General features: G+C 47.3%; 3 protein-coding genes across 11 annotated transcripts in view; 2 read left to right on the top strand and 1 right to left on the bottom strand.

Annotated features, from left to right (window-relative positions):
• The window catches only part of LOC109310497 (galanin receptor type 1-like), a 45,041-nt gene extending 40,851 nt beyond the window's left edge, over window positions 1–4,190 (top strand). For all 5 annotated transcript variants that reach the window (XR_002101219.1, XR_002101216.1, XR_002101218.1 and 2 more), the window contains one exon: window positions 2,700–4,190. Coding sequence is in view for 1 of the 5 variants with exons in the window: in XM_019535693.1 (XP_019391238.1) it covers window positions 2,700–3,017 (318 nt within the window). In the remaining 4 variants the exon portion in view is untranslated. The remainder of the gene's footprint in view (window positions 1–2,699) is intronic.
• Window positions 4,191–7,769: 3,579 nt separating this feature from the next.
• Window positions 7,770–10,761, bottom strand: DDX28 (DEAD-box helicase 28). Its single transcript, XM_019535685.1, has one exon. It carries the CDS (start codon window positions 10,750–10,752, stop codon window positions 9,100–9,102), a length of 1,653 nt encoding a protein of 550 aa, XP_019391230.1. The 5' UTR covers window positions 10,753–10,761; the 3' UTR covers window positions 7,770–9,099.
• An 86-nt stretch (window positions 10,762–10,847) lies between these two features.
• Window positions 10,848–20,122, top strand: part of DUS2 (dihydrouridine synthase 2) — a 67,911-nt gene continuing 58,636 nt past the window's right edge. For 2 of the 5 annotated variants that reach the window (XR_002101214.1, XM_019535686.1), the window contains exon 1: window positions 12,970–12,993. Coding sequence is in view for 1 of the 5 variants with exons in the window: in XM_019535686.1 (XP_019391231.1) it covers window positions 12,987–12,993 (7 nt within the window). In the remaining 4 variants the exon portion in view is untranslated. Of the gene's footprint in view, window positions 10,881–11,398; window positions 11,431–12,952; window positions 12,994–20,122 lie in introns of those variants that run through there. The other 3 variants (XM_019535687.1, XM_019535689.1, XM_019535688.1) reach the window with 3 other exon arrangements.

Genomic DNA, 20,122 nt, shown 5'->3' with positions numbered 1-20,122 from the left:
GAACTGCAGGGTTAGTCAGACTTCATCTCCCAGGCTACCATGCGGTGCCAGGGGTGGCGGATGGGTGGGCACAGCTACTTCCACCCAGCATATCTGGAGCCAGAGCCAATGCTTATGGGCCTGCTGATTGATTCTATCTGGCCAACAGGCAGGCAGCAGCTCTGGGGTCTGCTGGCTCCCTGGGCTGGACAGAATCAATTGGTGGTCTGTATATAGCCCATAGCCTGTAATTTGCCCACCCCTGCTTTAATTACATGCTGTGTGGAAAAAAAACCCCAAAAAACCCAACTTGCTGTTGTTATTTTAAAATTTACTACCTACTAGTTCAGGGATCAGCAAAAGTTTGGGCAGAGTGCCAAAAATACCTGCAACCTCAATTTGTAAGATGTTGGTGTGCCAGGGGCACATAGCAGGGGAGCCATGAGGGGCTCAATCTTGGTTGTGGCAATGCAATCCCAGCCATTTCCCCACCACCCGCCTGGAGGCACCCATGCCAAACAAAAGGCCTTCAGCCATTCTCTGGCACCTGTTCTGTGGGTTGCCTACCCCTATATTAGTTTCATTTTGAACCCCAGTTCTTGTATCATAAAAGAGTAAACAATAAACTCCTATTTACTTTTTCCTTACCATTTAGTATTTTATAAATCCTTATCATATCCTTCCTCAAGTGTCTCATTTCTAAACTGAGTAGGCTTAGCCTCCTTAGCTTCTCCTTATATGGAAGCCCCTCCAAACCACTTTTGTCTTTGTTGCCGTTCTAATTTTCTAGTTTTTTATATCCTTTTTGAAGTATGAGGAGCAAAACTGGGATTTATAGTGGAGCATAATGGTACTATCTGTTTTGTTTAAACCTCCCTTCTTACTACTAACATTTTGTTTGCCCTTTTGATGCCAACTGAGCTGTTGTTCTAAGAATACTGTCCACAAGGACTCCCAGATCTCTTTTCTGTGTGGTAGCAGCTAATGTAGAGCCTATCATAAAGTAGGTAGATTTTGAGTTATTTTTGCCCATGGACATCACTTTATACGTATCTACACTAAATTTCTTTTGCCATTTAGTTGCCCATTACCTCAAGAGCAGCTTCACAGATAAAAACCACAAATCAATTTATCCTTGAACTACCTCTGTCATTGGAGTATCAGAAATCCATGTGTTAGAACTTTGTTTCATAGCTTTGTTGCAGAACACAATATTCTGCCTCCTCATCAGTTTGGTATAGGCAATCATCCTCCTTTGGTTTAGGCAACCAAGAGAAGTGGAGATGAATCATATGAGTACTTGGATAGGAAACATCCTGAAAGCATGCAGCAAAACTAAAGGTTGTGTTCTTCCTCTTGAGACTGCTGAACCCCAGCATTGTAGGTACTACAATGGGGCTGACTTTATTAGAAGAGAAAAAAGCTAGATCTACACCTGCAGTAATTTAACTGTGGGTAAGATCTACCTCAAATGATTCCATTGCACTGAACTAAAACATCATTGCTGAATTTCAATGACAGGAGAAGTCATCCTCTGTACTGTTCACAGGAGCTATCATTCAACTCTTGGGGCATATCCCCACATGCAGGGGCATGCTCTTGAGCAGCAAAAAAAAGTAACTGCACAAATTGAAGCCACTACTTTTTGTCCCAGTGCACAACCCTACATGTGTGCTTTGGAGCAGGGCAAAAAGCCCCGCTTTGGGGAAACTGCCATTTCCCCTCTCCTCCCAGCTCCCGGAATGCTGGAGGAGCCGGTGTGGAACTAGAAAGGAGATGCTCTGGCCAGCAGTCTGAGCATCTCCCAGAAGGACTGAACCTCTGGACACTCCTGTAGTATGTGCCATACTGCTTTTCTTGACAGTGGTTTTTTGATTTTTTTGCTACTGGGACTTCCCTGTAGCAAATTTTGCCCCCACACTGCAAATTTGCAGCACAGGGCACATTTTAACTTACCAGGTGTGCAGTTTGGGGCCTCACTAACTGCACATGTCTGCATGTCTGTATCCGGCCTAGGAAAGCAAACTCAGAGGCACTATTCATAAGAGAAGTATTGCTGCAGTATAGAATTAAAAAAACCCCAAAACCCTGAAACAAAACAAATGTGTCACTTTTAACATTTTAGAACAGGAGTGGGCCAAATGCAGCCCACCAGGCCATTCTATCTGGCCTGCAGGGCCCCTAAAAAATTCAGAAAATTAATATGCATCTGCCCCTGGCTACCTGTCATGTGGCCCTCGATGGCTTGCCAAAACTCAGTAAGCAACCCTCTGCCCAAAGTAATTGCCTGTTTGAGAAACACACATAGGAGTAGCCAAAATTGCTGTACTGAGAAGGAGGGAGTAAAATGGGTGCCAGCTGACTCCCAACCCCTCCTTACTGCTTCCTGAAGCACCTTCCTTGCCCAGAAACTGCATGGGAGAGCCCACAGCTCTCCCATGTAAGCTCTTGTAGGTAGGAACTATCAACCACTGTCTTTATTTACCATTTTAGACTGGATAACAACTCTTAGATATTACTGTAAAATATGTGATTAATAATAATAAAGCAATGTGTCATATGGGATTTGATCACTGATCCAACAGGGGCTAGTGCAATCTTTGCCACCAAAAGGTTGGGAATAGGATTAGGGACACAAACCTAATTTATAACTCATGTTCAGAAGAGGCCTTCTCAAACACTAATGATATTATTTAACATATTGTTTTTATCTTTTCCAGACAGCACAGACAGTACTACTCGTGGTTGCTGTGTTCTTGATCTCCTGGCTGCCACATCACATCATCACCATGTGGGCAGAGTTTGGGCAATTTCCTCTGAACAATATCTCCTTCACCTTTCGCATTATCTCTCACTGCTTAGCATATGGGAACTCTTGCATTAACCCTATCATCTATGCGTTCCTCTCTGAGAACTTCCGCAAGGCTTGTCAGCAAGTCTTCACCTGCAAGTTCCTCCTGAAGCCAGTTCCTGCTGAGAAGCTGGTGAGAATACGTATGGAGAACTTCTCCACCACCCATTCAACAACTAATGTGTGAACTGGGCATACAAAAAGGAATCTCTTTCAGAAGAAATTAATGTTAAAAAAAAATGGGTAAAAAAATCTGACTCCTACTGATTTAATTCAAGATTAGCATGTGCTTTGTAAGAATAACTCATTCATTAAATCAGTAGCGTTGCAGGAGTCAGCCCTCCATAAATCTGTTGAAAACAGTTCACAGAGCTGGTTGTCATGGCCTATTAAACACTGGATTCTGTAAACCTATGGAACTTGGATATCCTGGTGATGGGTTCTATGAAATCTTTGGTATCTGTAGATCCCTATAAAGATGTTGAGACAGAAGTTTATATAGAAGGTAGTTTAATCAGAAAGGAAACAACACAGACCTGTGTTGTAAAAAAAAGCTGTCAGTGATGAGGTTAAACACAAGTGGAAATGTAATATTGGAGAAATTACTTGTAGTAGTTAAGGAAGAGCCTTGAAGTGTTCAGTGATATTGTGTCTTAACTAATGTCAGGGCATTAGTGTTTCTAGGTTGTGTTGGTTGGGCTTATTTTGAATTCATTAGCTTTGATTAGGTCTTCCTGCTTCACAAAGGATTTCCTTAAGAAGAGCAGGAAGAACATGCATAACCTTAGCCACAATTTGCTCTTAGAGATCTGTGCATTTCTATTTGGCATCTCTTTATTGCCTTCATACTTCTGGGATTAAATGCTAGTATTCACCTGAATGCAACTGATAATATTAATTATTGCCTCTAGTACTGGTCTATATGAATGAGACAGATTTGCTAAGCACTCTTCCAATAAGGGCAAAGCTATTGCAGCCTATCTTTCATTTACCTTGTGGCAGAAGTGCACACATAATAGTTTATTCACCCATAGCCTTTGTGTCATTCTTTCTCTCTTTGAAGATACTGCATACAAATAGTTTTGTTGGTACATGTACTGTAAAGCATATCTATCCAGATGCTTTTATTGGACAGTGTGTCACTTGAAATTAAGAGAAAAGGCCTCATTTTATAGAATTGTACCACAGTCACTATTTGATTGGATCATCCATACTGAGCATTACTGATAAGAGCTGCTATTTGTAAACATACAAAAGTGTCACTAGTTCATTCTGTAAAATTGGCTGGAACAATCTTATTTCTCATTGTTATGTAATTATGTCATTTGACAATACTGCATTAAAATACTGTGTGCAGCAATTTAGACTGAGCTAGGATAAACTGACTCACATAAGATGATCTGCTACTGAAGGGATTCATGAAGTTTGACCAATGGTCTCATAAATGTTCTAAATTATCACCATCTATTAAAGTTTCATCAATCACAGACTATTAAAGTTCAATCAATTAATGATTTATAAAGGATTAAATGATCATCCCAGAGGCTACTAAGTTACTAACAACCATGTATAATAGTTTAAACTGTTTTGCTTGCAGTCATCTATAATATATACCACTCATGTCTACAGCTTACTTATAGCATCTGTCAATCATTTAAGCCTGTAGTATTTATAAATAGTTTTTACCCTTATAACAATTGAGACTCAAATATCCTTTATGAACCTGGTATAATCAGAAACCTCTGATAGAAAACATGCAGGTTTTAAAAAATTTCCCTCCACATAAAAATCCTTCTCTTATCTATAATGGATGGAATATATTGTTCTTATTACCTTTGCGGACTATTGATATCAATGTGTAATGATTAGAAGACAGCAGTCTACCAATTTAATACAAGATTAGAAGTCAGGAATTGACATCTATGTAACCACATCAAACAGAGTCTGTGTGGCTCACTTTGTCCTCCATGGACTTGTCCCCCACCAAGCATGCACGTGCAGGTGCACGCATTTCCTGCGAGAAAAACAGCACGCCCCAGCACATGCACTCTGGCACAAGGCAAAGGAACCCAGGTGGGATAGGGGAGGCTGGGGTCACTGGCCCCTGCAGCCTTACCAGGAATCCTGGAGGGCCTCCTGGGCCAGCAGTGGCGTTGAGCCAGCCGCTCAGAGCCTGGCCAGCAGCCAGAGTGTGGCTCTGACCAGCTAGGCTCCCATTTCTAGCAGCACATGCTGCTGCCATGTCCCGCACCATTTTTTACAGGTTGCTTCTTTTTTTGATACCAGGATCTGCATCAAAAAAAACCTGTCATGTTGCAAATTAGCAACACAGCACGGTGCACAGCAGCACGTGCAGATTGCAGTATGTCAAACAGCTTTGAGGTGCCGTGAACACTTGTGGGGGGTGCAGCCCATGAGGCAGGGATGTGTATCTCATGGGACCCTCACTTTATGCTGTACATGTGTTCCTGGAAAAGGGTACATAACTCAATTCTGCATAAAGGGAACCCACTTTACAATGTACAAATAGAGATATGTTCCAAGACCTCAACTATACTGACCCCCAGACCCATTTCTACCACTTTTACAAGACAATTTTGGTACTCATCAATGGCAGACAGCGCACACAAGCACAAGATGGTGGTGAATGTTTAGTTCGTGACAAGAGAAGGTGGTGACGGTTTCACTGATGGACCAGGGAGGGGGCAGGAGATAAGCAAGTGGGATGCTTAGAAGCCATAATGGGGACGGCAACTACAGAAACGCACTACAGACAATGAGCGAGGAGCACAGATCCACACAGGAGACTGTATTTTGGTGCACGTAACTCCTGCAACGCACAAAGCATCTGACTGTGGGCGTCCACCACACCATTTGTTTAAGAGTGAATTTACCTCGCATATAAGGAATTTTTGGTATAAAAAGGTCACCGCATAAGAGTGAATGTGCACATAAGGAACCTGCATAAAGTTAGGGACACCTGTATGAACTTATATCACTCAACTTCTTCAGTATAAGATAGTAGATCCACAGTAAAAAAAAAAAAAAAAAAAGGATTTTGTCCTGACAGTTTCATTTACCAACCAAATGACCAGGATCCATTTTGTACAATCAATACAGAAGGAAATTAAAACTCTGGTACTTTGATTCCAAAACACCATACTAGTTTTGTGTGTACAAGGTCAGTTCCATCTGCTCAGGTCGGGGCATAGCCATTAAATCTAAGCAGTCAAAAATATTCTGGTAGAGACTGTTAGCACGTACATGCATGGGCTAATGCAATGGAATGCTGTGACATAACTTGTTTAACAACTTTAACTGTTGTCCTATATCAGAAACACTTACCCACCTCTGGAAAGAGGCAATCATATCCTGAAATACTCTCTCAGTGAACCATTTATTATGGACCATAACAGAGACCTGAACTCTAACTGCATGTTGTTTTTTGTTTGCCGAGACTTGTTTTCAAGCTGAAGAACAAACATGCTGCTTCCCTCTCATCGTTCCCTCCCAGCTGACCAAATTTATACTGCAGACTAGGCCTCAGTGATTGGTTTCAGTAAATCCAGTGGCAGAATCAGAGGGTCTGATTTGCTTAGTGCTTTGAGTAATACAAAAAACTAGAACCCTTGGTTCCAAAATGATGCCTTTTATTAGACCAACTGGAAAATCACAGAAAATTGTTCTTTTCTGCAAGCTTTCAGGATCCAAGTCCCTTTGTCAGGCTTTGGGAAAAGTAAAGATGGTACAAGATGGTAAAAAGAAACTGTGTGAGCTGACTGTAGCTAACAGAGGACTACAGAACAGACAACGAAATAAAGTTATTTTAAGGAAGTTGAAATGTAAGGTTTCAGTGCACAACCTCCTTCTGGAATTAATATGAGGTTGCTAGAATACAAGTAACATCCATGCAGAAGCCACTTGAAAATATTAATATTGCTTTAGCCCATCCCATAAATTATACCCAAAAGGTTCTTCTTGCATACTGCCATGGATCTTTGGTATTGTTTCTTCCTATGCACATATACAGACAAAAATTTGCAATTAACTTCACAGTGGATGACAAGCGGCACATAATGCTTAATGTAGTCAAAATACAAGGGTTGCCAGGTTCTTTTACTGCATTGCTATTCCAGTCATCTCTTTACCAACTGGGAATAAAAGAACACTACAGCTTGAAGATTCCCCACAATGTTCTTCTCACTGCTGTAATGTGAATAGATTACTAGTGTCCAACATCTAGTTTTCATTACAGATTTTATTCTAAAGGCTGTCATGAAAGGTTTTATCCACAGTGGGGATTTTTCCCTCCCCAGCGACCAGAATGAAATGCCTTCAAGCTGCACAATTTCCCTTGCAAAAAAATAACACAGAAATATCCTGTTCTGATCTTTTCAATAATTAGTCTTTTGACCATATTAGCACTTTCCACACCCCTGAGTTGACAGAGGGGATATAAGCACGTGCACAGAAAGATGGATTAAGTGGGAAAGGATCTGTAATAAATCTCAGCTATGTATCAAAATTTTGTTTTCTAACACTAATAATTGACTAAAAACCCAAAAATAGGGCTTAACTTCCTTAAAAATCAGACAAGTAATGAAGCCACTCACCAGAAAACAATTCCATTCAAAAGCAATAACTTGCCCACTCACACTGCTATAGGCAGTATTTGGTCAAAGCATTTCCTTTTCAGTCCATGACATAATGCAGGGGAGTCAGAGAAGACAGACTTTGAACAAAATTGTAAAACTGTCCTCATCCATTAAAACTTATTTCTGAGCGCAGACATGGGAGAGCTCAACAATACCTTTCACTCCCCTATTTTCCTACTCCTTCACCTTGCAGACTGACACACAGTCCATGATGCTTTTAGTGCAGCTGCTTGGAAGAGGCAAAAGGAGGGAACACAGAATCTACATTGGCTCTCAAAGAATTAAGGGGGACAGTTTTGACTCCAACTCTTTTAACAAAGGAGTTTTATTTAGGTGTTAAATATCCGTGTACCACAGTAGGATTCATGGAACCTACATCTTATTTCCAGTACAATCAATGGCCTACTTGGTGACCATGACCAAGTCATTTCATCTCCGGGTGCCTGATGCACTATGACCCCCCTTTATACAGTGCTTTGATTTACTCGTGAATGGCACTCTGAGAAGTACTTTCGTCTCACCACAGTAATTCTACTTACCCTAATATTTCAACAATTAAAGAGTCTGAATACATAATAAAAAACAAGCAAAAGAACTTTCATAAAGGAAGTGTGAAAGGCCTCTCTCTTCAACCTATAAAATACTTCAAATGTACTACTGGGGGGTAACCTTGGAGTACAAACTACTTAACCAGCATTTTCCTTCTGATTTCTTTCCCTGGTATGCTAGCTCCACTTTCAAAATACCTGGTGTGTATTTCTAGGAAAAAACATCTGTATCTGTATTGTACTGTGACACTGTAGACCTAGGGAGATAGTTTTTTTCTGCAACGTCAGAGTTTAGATAGAAGGTTAGATTATGATCCAGAAACTTCCACTACACCCATCTGTGCTGGAGATAAACAAACCTTAATTTACAATAGTTATACCAGATATATAACCTTTTACACACTTGAGGGAAGAGGCAACATATTTCCACAATAATTGTTATTTTAACCTTCACCTAATATTCAGTTCCTGGCTGTTGCTAATATTATATCAGAACAGCCCGAAGGTAAGCAAGATAGAAACAGAGAGATAGAAATGGGAGTCCTTTCCTAGCATCTGACACAGTAGATTGCTGTCTGTGAAAACTCATGCCTCTCTGAACCAGTTTCAAGGGTGCTGCCCCACCCTATCTTCTGCCTGACATCAGGCTAATGTAGCTAGCCACCTATATTAGAATATTAATGAAATAAAAATTTCAGGATTATAGTGACTACATAATCTTAACCTATTTTTTTTTTATCCAAATAGACCTGATTTACATCAAATTTAATATTAATGAGCTTTAAACAAATAGATCAAAAGCAATGAAATGGAGAATGTCAAATTTCAAGCCTTCCCTAAAAGCATTTTAACTACCTGTTGCACGTTACTGCAATTTGATTTTCCAAAAGTGCAAAGTAACCGCTACAACTGAAATGAATCAATACACCTTTGGGTCATGATGCAACTAAAAGCTTAAATTCTTTGGCTATCACGTTTACATTCTGGGTCACAAACATAAGAGTGTTAGTATTAAGTATAACAGTGAGCCTTTATTAGGAGCCTAAGTCTAACTCAGACACAAAGTTCATTGCTGTTTGGCAGTCTGAGTTGAGTCTGTTTCAGGTAAAGGCTCATCAATGGAAGTCTTCATACCCGGGAGACTAGTCCTTCTCCGGGCTGCAGTCTCTATCTTCCTCACCAGGTCAACATCCCATGGATGTGTCACGTAACTAATTGCAGATCCAGGCTTCTGGCTTCCCACACGCCCAACACGCCCTACCCGATGGAGATAGTCCTGCAGGGTGTCTGGGAAGTCATAGTTCACTATCAGCTCCACGCGGCTGGTATCCAGTCCTCGGGAGGCTAAATCAGTGCAGACAAGGATGTCCTTCTCTCCCTTCTGGAAGGCAGAGAAGATACCTGCTCTCACGGCTGCAGGCATCTGGCCCTGCAGTCTCAAGTGTTTGATTTTGTGATCATCAAAGATGTAGCTGAGCCAGTTGACTGTGGGGGCCTTGTTACAGAAGACAAGGAGGGCTCCACTGGAAGGGCTCTGGACCTTGATGAGCTGCAGCAGCTCAGACACTTTGTCTCTGCCTTTGATCCGGACAAATTTCTGCTGAATGTGGGGTAGGAGGCAATGCAGGCTCTGACTGACAAGTGTGACAAAGTGGCCAATGTCAGTAAACTTGCTCAGCAGCCGGCTTAGGCCTCCCGGGAAGGTGGCTCCGACAACCACCAACTGGGTTTTGACATCCCACAGATCAGTCAAATCCTGGGGGGTGCAGGTCAGGGGAGCATGTGCCAGCACCTCCTCCACCAGCTCCACAAACGTGGGGTCCAGCAGGGTGTCAGCCTCATCCAGCACCAGGCAGCTGAGCTGCTCCAGGGTCACCATCTGCTTCCGCAGTGCCTTGCACAGGGCCCCCGGCGTGGCCAGCAGCACGTCCAGGGAGGGCTCCGCACACAGCTGCCTCTTCACGTTGCCCATGCCCCGGCCCCCGCCGATCTCCCGCACCCGCAGCCCCAGCGACCGGCACAGGGAGGCAGCCACTGCGCGCACCTGCTCCGCCAGCTCCCGCGATGGCAGCAGCACCAGGCTGAGGGGGCTGGGAGTCTGTCCCGAGCGCAGCTGGGGCCGGGGCCCCGCAAGGAGCCGCTGCAGTAGCGGCAGCAGGTAGGCCAGGGTCTTCCCGCTGCCCGTCTCGGCGGCGCAGATCGCGTGGCGGCCGCGCAGCAGGGCGGGGATTGTGCGGCGCTGCACGGCAGTGGGCCGCCCAAAGGACAGCGCGTCCAGGGCGGACACCAGCGCCGGCTCCAGCCCCAGCGCCTCGAAGGACGCGTCGCCCCCCTCGGCCTGCGGCGGCACGAGCGCCGGCGCCAAGTCCTGGGCGCGCTCCAACTGGAAGTAGTCGCCGCAGGACAGCCGGTGCTTCCAGCCCGCCGACACCAGGCGCGGCGCCTCCCAGCGGCCTAGCGTCAGGCGACTTGGCTGGCTCAGCTCCTGTCGCCGGCTCCACAGCAGAAACTTCCCCGCCCGCGTCGGGACCGCCGGCCCCGTCGCCACCTGCCGCTGCCGCCGCCGCCGCTGCTGCTGCCGCGCGGCCCAGGGCACCCGCACCACGTGCTCGGGGACCTCGGCCCCGGCCCCGGCCCCGGCGCTGCTCTGAGCCCAGCGCAGCAGCACTCGCCACACGAGCCCCCGGGGGGCCGCCAGCCCTGCCGCGCTCAGCGCCATGGTCTTACTTGCGTGGGGGCGGCAGGCGCCGCCTGCTGACGTCGTCGTCGCGCTCAGCGGGCGCGCATGCGCAGCGTGCGGTGGTGACCGGGTGCCACGGCGAGAGAGTCAGGGCCCGACTCGGGCAGGTGAGTGCGCGCCAAGTCCCTTCCCCCTTGCCCCGCGGTCGGGCCCTGGGATGTGGCGCCGGAGGCTGGGGCTCCACCAACGGGAGACGGTGCCGCAAGCCGGAGGTTGAACGCCCCTGCTCTAAAGGGTGCGAGAGCGGAGAGCCGCGTTCCCCTCGTCCGTTGTAGTCCCAGCTCCGGCTTCGTTTGTTTGAAAAGCCGCCTCCCCCCCCTTGGGTAACTTCAGTAAAACCAAAACGCCCCTTACTGGGTCTCCGATGCTTGTTTTCTTCAGCTGTTACCTCCTTTAGTGAGCCCGTGCCTCAGTCACACGTGGACCCGGCTGACAGAGCCCCCTAATTAACCTTGTTTCTTGTGTGAGACTCTTGCACTGCATCTCAGAGCCCCAAGGCTGATACCCTCCAAAGCCTGAAGCCAGTTGGAAAGATGAGGGTGGTGGGTCACTTGCTGATGAGATATGCTGCACTCTGGAAAAGGGGAAGGTTGATGCCCAGATTGTCTTTCTATTCTCTTTACAGGTGGTCCTGCCGTTCCTGCTGGTATCTAGGTAGTAAGTAGATTTCATAGACATTAGGGCTGGAAGGGACCTCGGAAGATCATCGAGTCCAGCCCTGTGCCCCAGGGGCAGGAAGTTAGCAGAGATCATGGGATCCCAGCAAGGTACACATCTAAATGTTTCTTGCAGGTGTTCAGAGTAGGTGCTTGAACCACCTCTGGCAATAGTCTATTCCAGACCTTGGGGGCTCGGACAGTAAAGAAGTTCTTCCTTATGTCCAGCCTGAAACATAAGGAGTTTTTGACCATTTGATCTTGTCATCCAGTGGGGCACTCTGGTGAACAGATGTTCTGCCAGATCCTGGTGAACACCCCGATAAACTTATAGGCGGCCACCAGATCACCCCTGAGCCTGCGCTATTCCAGGCTGAAGAGTCCCATGGCTCTCAGCCTCTCATCATAAGGTCTGTTTTCCTGACCTCTGGTCATGCATGTGGCTCTCCTCTGTACTCTCTCAAGCTTCTCTGCATTGTTTTTGAATTGTGGAGCCCAAAACTGGACTCAATACTCTAGCTGTGGCCTTCCAAGGCCAAGTACAATGGGAGAAAGATGTCCTGGGATTTGCTTGAGAAGCATCTGTGGATGCAAGCCAGCATTTTGCTCACTTTACTAGCTGCAACATCACATTTGAAGGTTCACATTCATCTTGTGGTCAGTCATGACCTTTTCATCTAGTGCTAGCCAGCCTATAAGCATGCTGCAGATTTTTCCTCCCAAGGTGGAGAACCTTGCATTTTTCGGTGTTGAACACCATCAGGTTCTCATCCGCCCATTTCCTGCGCCTGTCAAGGTCAGCCTGGATGGCCCTCCTATCCTCAAGTGTGGAGGCTTTATCTCAGAGTTTGGTGTCATTGGCAAACTTGGCCAGTCTTCTTCTGATGCCAGTGTCCACATCATTAATGACGATGCTGAATAGTATAGGCCCAAGGCCTTGGGGAACCCCACTGGTCACAGGGCACCATGACAATTGACTTGCATCAACCACCACCCTCTGGGTCCGACCATGAAGCCAATTCCCCAACCAGCAGATCGTGGTGAAGCTGAGGCCATAGTTGGCCAGTTTTGCCAAGAGGTGATCCTGGGATACCAGATTGAAGGCTTTTTTAAAATTAAGATATACAACATTAATCTCTTCTTTGTTGTCCAGGTGATAGGTCACTTGGTCATAAAAGGAAATAAGACTGGTCAAGCAAGACCTACCCACAACAAACCCATGCTGGCTATCCTTCAAGATGCTGCAATCAGCCAGTCTGTTGAGAATGGCCTCTTTAATAATCTTTTCTAAGACCTTCCCCAGAATAGAGGTCAGGCTGATGGACCTGTAGTTTGCCAGATCCACTTTCCTCACCTTCTTGAAGATAGGCACCACATTGGCCTTCGTCCAATCTTCAGGCACTTTTCCAGAGCACCAGGAGTTCTCTTAAGATCTGTGCCAGTGGCTGAACTCTGATGCTTGCCAGCTTCTTGAGTTCTCTGGGGTGTAAGCTGTCAGGGCCGGCTGACTTGAAGGTGTCCAGCCTCTCGAGGTGTTCCTTCACAAGGTCAGCATTGATGGAGGGTAAGGAATCATCCTCACCCAGGTGTTCCTGTCCTGTAATGGGCAGGGGCGTCCCTTGGGACTGGTGAAAAACTGATGCAAAGTACCCATTTAGCAAGTTGGTTTTTGCCTGTGCGTCAGTTGTCTCATCTGGTTTAGCAGGGGTCTGACATTGCCCTTGCTTTTCCTCCAGCTGCCCGCATATCTAAAAAGGACTTTTTATTGTTCTTGATACTTTTAGCTAGTTGGAATTCAGTTGCAGCCTTGGCTTTCTTAGTTTGCTCCCTGCAGGTCCAGACCAGTGCAGAATATTTCTCCTTGGAGGTGGAACCAGTCCTCCATCCTTTGTAGGTCTTTCTTTTTAGACGCAGGACATCCGCTAGTTCCCTGCAGAGCCAAGGGAGCTGTGCCCTTTTGCTGCCTTTCCTCCGAGATGGAATAGACTTAGCTTGTGCATCCAGGATCATTCTCTTGAGGAGCAACCACTCATCCTGAACTCACCTCCCCTTTGAGTCGTGATCCCTTAGGGGCTCACCTACAAGCCTTCTGAGCTTGTCAAAGTCAGCTTTCCTGAACACAAGGACTTCTCTATTGCTGACTGACTTGCCAGCTTTGTGGCAGATGGTGAAGGTGATCAGCTCATGATCACTGCCACCCAGCTTCCCTTTGATCGTTAAGTCACTGATTAGGTCATCCCCTGTAGCCAGTACCAGGTGAAGCAGTGCTTTACCTCTCGTTGGCCCGTCAACTTCTTGCGTCAAGTAGAGGTCATCCACGCATGAGAGAAAGCTTTGTGATCGCTCTGATTTGGCTGAGCGCTCTTCCCATGAGATGTCTAGGTAGTTGAAGTTTCTCATGACAACCATGCATTGGGAGCATGCATCTTCAGTCAATTCCCTGGTGAACTCCTGGTCAAACTCTTGATATAGGGTAGGAGGTCTGTAGTAGAGGCAAAGAAATCATTAAATATGTTGGCTTTGGTCGTCACATCAGACAACAAAGCCAACATACTTAACAATTTCTTTGCCTCCATTTTCCTGAGCAGGGACTGGAACAACCACCACCCATCTGGGCCTCCCCTTAGACTCCAGGGGAGGTGCACCTAGGACAAGGGTTAGTGAGGAACTAGTTGGGGAACTTCTGGAAGAACTGGATGTATTCAGATCAGCCGGTCTGGATGATCTCCACCCTTGAGTACTGAGGGAATTGGCTGAGGTCATTGGCTTTACGAGCACTCGTGGTGCTCTGGTGTGGTGCCAGAGGACTGGGGCCAGTGTGGTTCCCATCTTCAAAAAGGGGAGGAAGGAGTACCGGGAAACAATAGGCCAGTTAGTCTTACCTCAATCCTGGGCAAGGTTTTTGAGAAAATTATTCTGGCGCGTATCCACGAGGGGCCAGCAGGCGAGATTATGCTTAGGGGTAATCAACACAGGTTCATTAGCGGCAGGTCCTGTCAGACCAACCTGGTGGCCTTCTATGACCAGATCACCAAGTCCTTAGATGCAGGGGTAGCAGTGGACATAGTCTTCCTGGATTTTCAGAAGGCCTTTGACACTGTCTCTCACCCTGTTCTCATTAAGAAACTGAGGGACTGTGGTGTCAACACCCACACAGTCAAATGGGTTGCCAACTGGCTGGAGGGCCACACCCAGAGAGTGGTGGTGGATGGGTCATTTTTGACTTGGAGGGGTGTGGGCAGTGGCGTTCCGCAGGGCTTGGTCTTCAGGCCTGCACCATTCAACATCTTCATCAGTGACTTGGATGAGGGGGTAAATAGCACCCTGTTCAAATTTGCTGATGACACTAAGATGTGGAGGGATGTGGGCACGCTAGAAGGGAGGAATAGGCTGCAATCGGACCTAGACAGGTTACAGGGGCGGGCGGATAAGAATAGGATGGGATTCAACACCAACAAGTGCAAAGTGATGCGCCTGGGAAAGAACAACTGGCACCATACCTACAGTCTGGGGAACTCCATTCTTGTCAATACAGAGGCGGAAAAGGATCTTGGAGTCATCGTTGACTCCAAGATGAACATGGGCCGGCAGTGTGGGGTTACAGTCAGGAAGGCCAACTACCTTTTCATGCATCCACAGATGCATGTCAGGTGGGTCCACGGAGGTGATCCCCTCTATGCGGCACTGGTTAGGCCGCAGCTGGAGTACCAGTTCTGGGCTCCGCACTTCAAGAGGGATGTGGACAACATGGAGAGGGTCCAGAGGAGGGCCACTCACATGATCAGGGGGCAGCAGGGCAGGGCCTATGGGGAGAGGCTATGGGACCTGAACCTGTTCAGCCTCCAAAAGAGAAGGCTGAGGGGGGATCTTGTGGCCTGTTATAAACTAGTCGGGGGGCGGGATCAGCAGGCATTGAGGGAGTCACTGTTCCCCCGAGCACTGCCAGGAGTGACCAGGAATAACGGTCACAAGCTGGCAGAGAGTAGGTTTAGGTTAGATATCAGGAGGCGCTACTTCACAGTCAGGGCGGCTAGGATCTGGAACCAACTTCCAAGAGAAGTGGTGCTGGCTTCTACCCTGGGGGTCTTTAAGAGGGGGCTAGATGTACACCTTGCTGGGGTCGTTTGACCCCAGTACTCTTTCCTGCCATGGCAGGGGGTCGGACTCGATGATCTGCTCAGGACCCTTCTGACCCTAGAGACTATGAAACTATGAATAGACTCCCACCATTGTGTCCCCTGTGCTGTGTTCCCCACGGATTTTAACCCAGAGGGTCTCCAGTCGTCCACCCTGGTCGCCCCCTTATCGGCTTGCAGGGACACGTAGCTTTCCTTGACATAGAGAGCTACGCCCCCACCCCTTTTGTCCACTTGATCTCTCCTGTACATGGTATAGCCGTCTATACCTGTCGTCTAGTCATGGGTGGAGTCCCACCACGTCTCCGTTATCCCTGTGACATTGTAATTATTTGTGTTAATCATGCAGACAAGTTCCTCCTGTTTATTCCCCAATCTCTTGGCATTTGTGTTCAGACAGACAAGTGTCCCTTAGGGGCCCTTGCCTTGCCCACAGCTCGTTTCAGGGCTGGGTTCCCTTAAGTGCCTTGACCTGCTGCCTTTGCAAGGGTTGCTCAGCGGGGCAGCAATGGCAGTAGTCCCCCCTGGCAGACTTAGTTTAACCAGTGTCTGGTTAATTTTAAGATTGGTCTTTCCTCAGCGGTGCAAAGTAAAAATGCCACAATTTTCTTCAGCAAAATGTGGTATCTTCCATGTTTCATAGGTCTAGTTGTAGCCATTTTCATCTAAGGACATAGGCAGACAGCGTTGTTTGGGTTCAGCCTGAAGAAGGGCATTTGTACCCAAAAGCTTGGAAAAAAGAATTTTCCCAAGTATTTTAGTTGTTCTAATAAAAGATTTTGGATTTACCCAAAGAACCTTGTCTGCCTATGTCCTTAGACCAACATGGCTACAAGCTGTACCCTGAAACACTTTTCTCCAGCCTTCTAATTGTTTTGGGTGTACTTCGCTACTCTAACCTGCTTACATGATGGCTGCATCTTCTAACCTGACTCTCTCCAAGGTGGGCTCTCAACTATGCTGCTCTCTTATCTGGCTCTCTGCAAGGTGGGATTTTAGCTATGGTATCAACTTACCTGCTTATGGGGCAGTGACCCTACATTACAAAATTCTGTTAGCACAGTTATGTCTGTTAGGGGTGGGAAAAGTTGAATGCACATGACTGACATGTCTGTTGGCAAAACTCCAAAGCAGATGCAGCTCTGCCAGCAGAAGGCAGCTTTTGTTAGCTTAGTTCACCACTCTGGCTGGGGGGACCTAGGTTGGTTTTGATGGAAGAAAAATTCCTGCTGGCAGACCTGGCTTCCTCAGTTAATGCAGAAGTCTGTAGGGCAGGCTTTCATTGAAGGCCACTAGCTTGTTGCTGTTAGTTGGTGCTTGGCCAAGCTGCATCAGTGATGTTGATTTTTTACTGCTCTGGGAAGAAAACAGCGAAACAGAAACAAGGCTGAGCAAAATGATACCGATGCTATTGCATTGGCATCATTGGAGCTGTCCATATGCAGGTTTAAAGCAACAGCATAACAATGTCTTGCACTCATGCAAGGAACCCTTTTAATGAAAGCTTGTAAAGACCAAGTCTTCAATAGAAGCTTCCTACTCACCAACAATGAATGGATTTTTTTCGAGTCTTATTGGCTGTGTTTTTTATGTTCTATTACGATTTGTATCACGAGCATGTCATAAGGTGCATGGGGAGAGTTCTCTAGGATGGATGGGTATTTGCAGCTCGGTAGTTTTTCTGCACAGTCAATCACAATGGCTACGTTAGAAGGTAAAGTAAGTTGATCTTAGCTACTTTTACATTTTGTCCATCTCTCTTAGTGGTAGTTCTGTGGGTAACTGAACTTTCAGAGAACTGAAATGGAAAGGTATAAAAGAAAGTGGAGAAGCACAAAGGTGTAGGAGTTCATGAATAACAACATTGGACATTTTAGGAGAGAGATGAATAAGCATGTTTTTCTTAAACTAGAAGACTCTTTTAAAGTGTTCACTGTCTCCTTGTTCATGCATTGTGTAAGCTAATGAATTTTTCATAGTACTAATAAGGAAACAGCATTTTTAGTGAATCCTAGTGGGCGCTAGGTCAGGCTTAGAGCCTGAGTTCAATTATTCAGAGGCACATCCTTTTTTCAGGTAATTTAATTGCTCATTTTCCTTTTTCTTGAGTCTGTTTTAGTACAGCTGGTGTTCTTGGCATTTAGGTTTAAAATTATGAGATAATTTATATTCTACTGTTGGAAGCAAGAACGAATTCATTTGTCTTTTTTCCAAAATCTGTTTTGCACTTCAACAATAGTTTAGATTTACTGATGATAATACTTTTATGTAAAAACAATTTAACAATTTTTTAATGAAAAGAGATCTAGTGAATTTGTTCAGAATGTCCTTCATGTGTAATTTATGGGATAGCACAGAGCAGGGGTGGGCAAAATATGGCTTACGAGGCCAGTCTATCCAGCGCATAGGGCCCCTAAAAAATTTAGAAAATTAATATTCATCTGCCCTTGGTTCCTGTCAAAAATGACAAAAAACAAGGGCAGTAGGACCCAGGGGAAGACCAGCAGTCTCCCACAACAGCAGGGCCTGCCTGGCCCTGCCCACCCCAGCCAGTTGGGCTTGGAACCATGTGGCTGCCCCATGCCAGAACCATGGGGAAGGGGGCAAGGGCAGGGGAGGACCCCGGGCAGAGAAGGAGCCTGCGGAAAAGTGGCCTGGGGAAAAGTTGAGTGTGGACTGGAGGAAAGCAGTGCCTCACCTGCCCTGTGACCAGCGCCCCATGCTGCAGCTGCTCATAGCCCGCATGGGGCTGCCTGTGCCTGCTCCAGACAGCACTGTGGGCTGCGAGCAGCTGCAGCAGGGGGAGCAGGGGAGGATCCATTTTTTCCCTGCACTCAGCTTTTTTCCTGGGCTCCTTCCCAGCATGGAGGAAAGTGGCCCATCGCCTACCCTGTGGCTGGTGCCCTGCTCACAGCCCACATGGGGCTGTCCAGAGCAGGCACAGCCAGCTCCACCTGAGCTGTGAGCAGCTGCAGTGCAGGGCACAAGGCAGGCTGCTTTTCCTCCACCTGAACTCAGGACCAGCTTGTGACCCAGCCCCACTGCCAGCCTGGGCCCCATGCTGACTCCAGGATTGCCAGTCGAGGCTGTGCATGGAGACAATAGCTGCGACCCCCCTGCTTGCCGCACTGGGCAGTGTTTGCCACCACCACCTGTGGACTGCCCAGCATACGAGCTCTGGGCAGGCAGCCGCCAACACTGCCCAGCGTGGCAAGCAGGGGGGCTGCAGCTGCTGCCGCCTACAGGTAAGCCCAGAGTCGGCTTGGAGCCCAGGCTGGTAGCAGGGCTGGGTTACAAGCTGGTGGTGCGCACAGGGAAAAGCGGTCCCTCGCTCGCCCAATGGCCAGCTCCCCGTGCTGTAGCTGCTTGTAGCCCGTGTGGGACTGCCTGTGCCTGCTCTGGACAGCCCCACACGGGCTGCAAACGCCTGTAGCAGAGAACGCTGGTCATGGGGCGGGTGAGGGGCTGCTTTTCCCCATGCTCAGCACCAGCTTCTTCCCTGCTGGCAAGCAGGGGGTTGGGGCTGTGCGCTGCCCCCCACCTGTGCTGTGGGACACAGGGAGTGAGTGGGCAGGGAGCCAGTGGGAGCACGGGGCCTGCACTGGTGCCCCGGGGCCAGTGCCAGCAGGGCCCAGAATAGGGTGGCAGGAGCATGGGGTCCCAGCCAGCAAGGGCTCTGTGGAGCTGGGCCAGCTCCCCCCTCTCCCTCCTGGTGCAGCCCAGCCTGGCTCCACAGACCCCTGCCAGCCTGTGCCCCGCTTTGGGCCCCACTGGTGCTAGCCCTGGGACATTGGTCCCAAAACATTGGGACATTGGTCCCAGGGTGGTGACCAGAGGCAGAGCACCTGTCAAGGTGGCCCTCGACAGCCTGCCAAAACCAGGTAAGTAGCCCTCCACCCAAAATAATTGCCCGCCCCGGCACAGAGGATAAGATAAAAGGCTTCAATATTTTTTAACTTGAATAAGTAAAAGCTAGTGTATGAAATGCTGCATTCATTAAACTAAGCCTGATAGCTCAGCCCAACAGCTAATGTTTCTCCAAGTGAGAGTAGTTGATTTGTAAACTGTGAGTTATTTCAGCAAAGGTCTGGCTTTGTAAAAAATGACTAGGATAAAGAAAATAAAATAGGATTTGGTCATAAGCAGCCACCAGGTCCCCCCTGACCCTGCACTTTTCCAGACTGAAGAGTCCCGTGGCTCTCAGTGTCTCTTCATGAGGCCTGTTCTCTTGCCCTCTGATTATGCGCGTGGCTCTCCTCTGGATTTCTCTCAAGCTTCTTGACATCCTTCTTGAATTGTGGAGCCCAGAGTTGGATGCAGTACTCCAGCTGCGGTCTTACCAAGGCTGAGTACAGCAGGAGGATGACATCCTGAGATTTACTTGAGAAGCTTCTATGGATGCAAGCATCCATAGATGTCTCTTATACCAGAAGAGACATATTGGATGTCACCAATTCAACTTGGTGACACAATAGTCCATGGAATTAATTGTAGAGAAGGATCAAGTTATAAGCTGTTGTCTGCAAAGAAGACTAGATGGATTAGCCAGTTCTTCTG

The sequence above is a fragment of the Crocodylus porosus genome, unplaced genomic scaffold (genome assembly GCF_001723895.1).
Source record: "Crocodylus porosus isolate Cpor-Errol unplaced genomic scaffold, CroPor_comp1, whole genome shotgun sequence".
NCBI classification, from domain to species: Eukaryota; Metazoa; Chordata; order Crocodylia; family Crocodylidae; genus Crocodylus; species Crocodylus porosus.
Note: the sequence above shows the minus strand (reverse complement) of the source record. Positions and strands in the feature narration are given on the sequence as shown.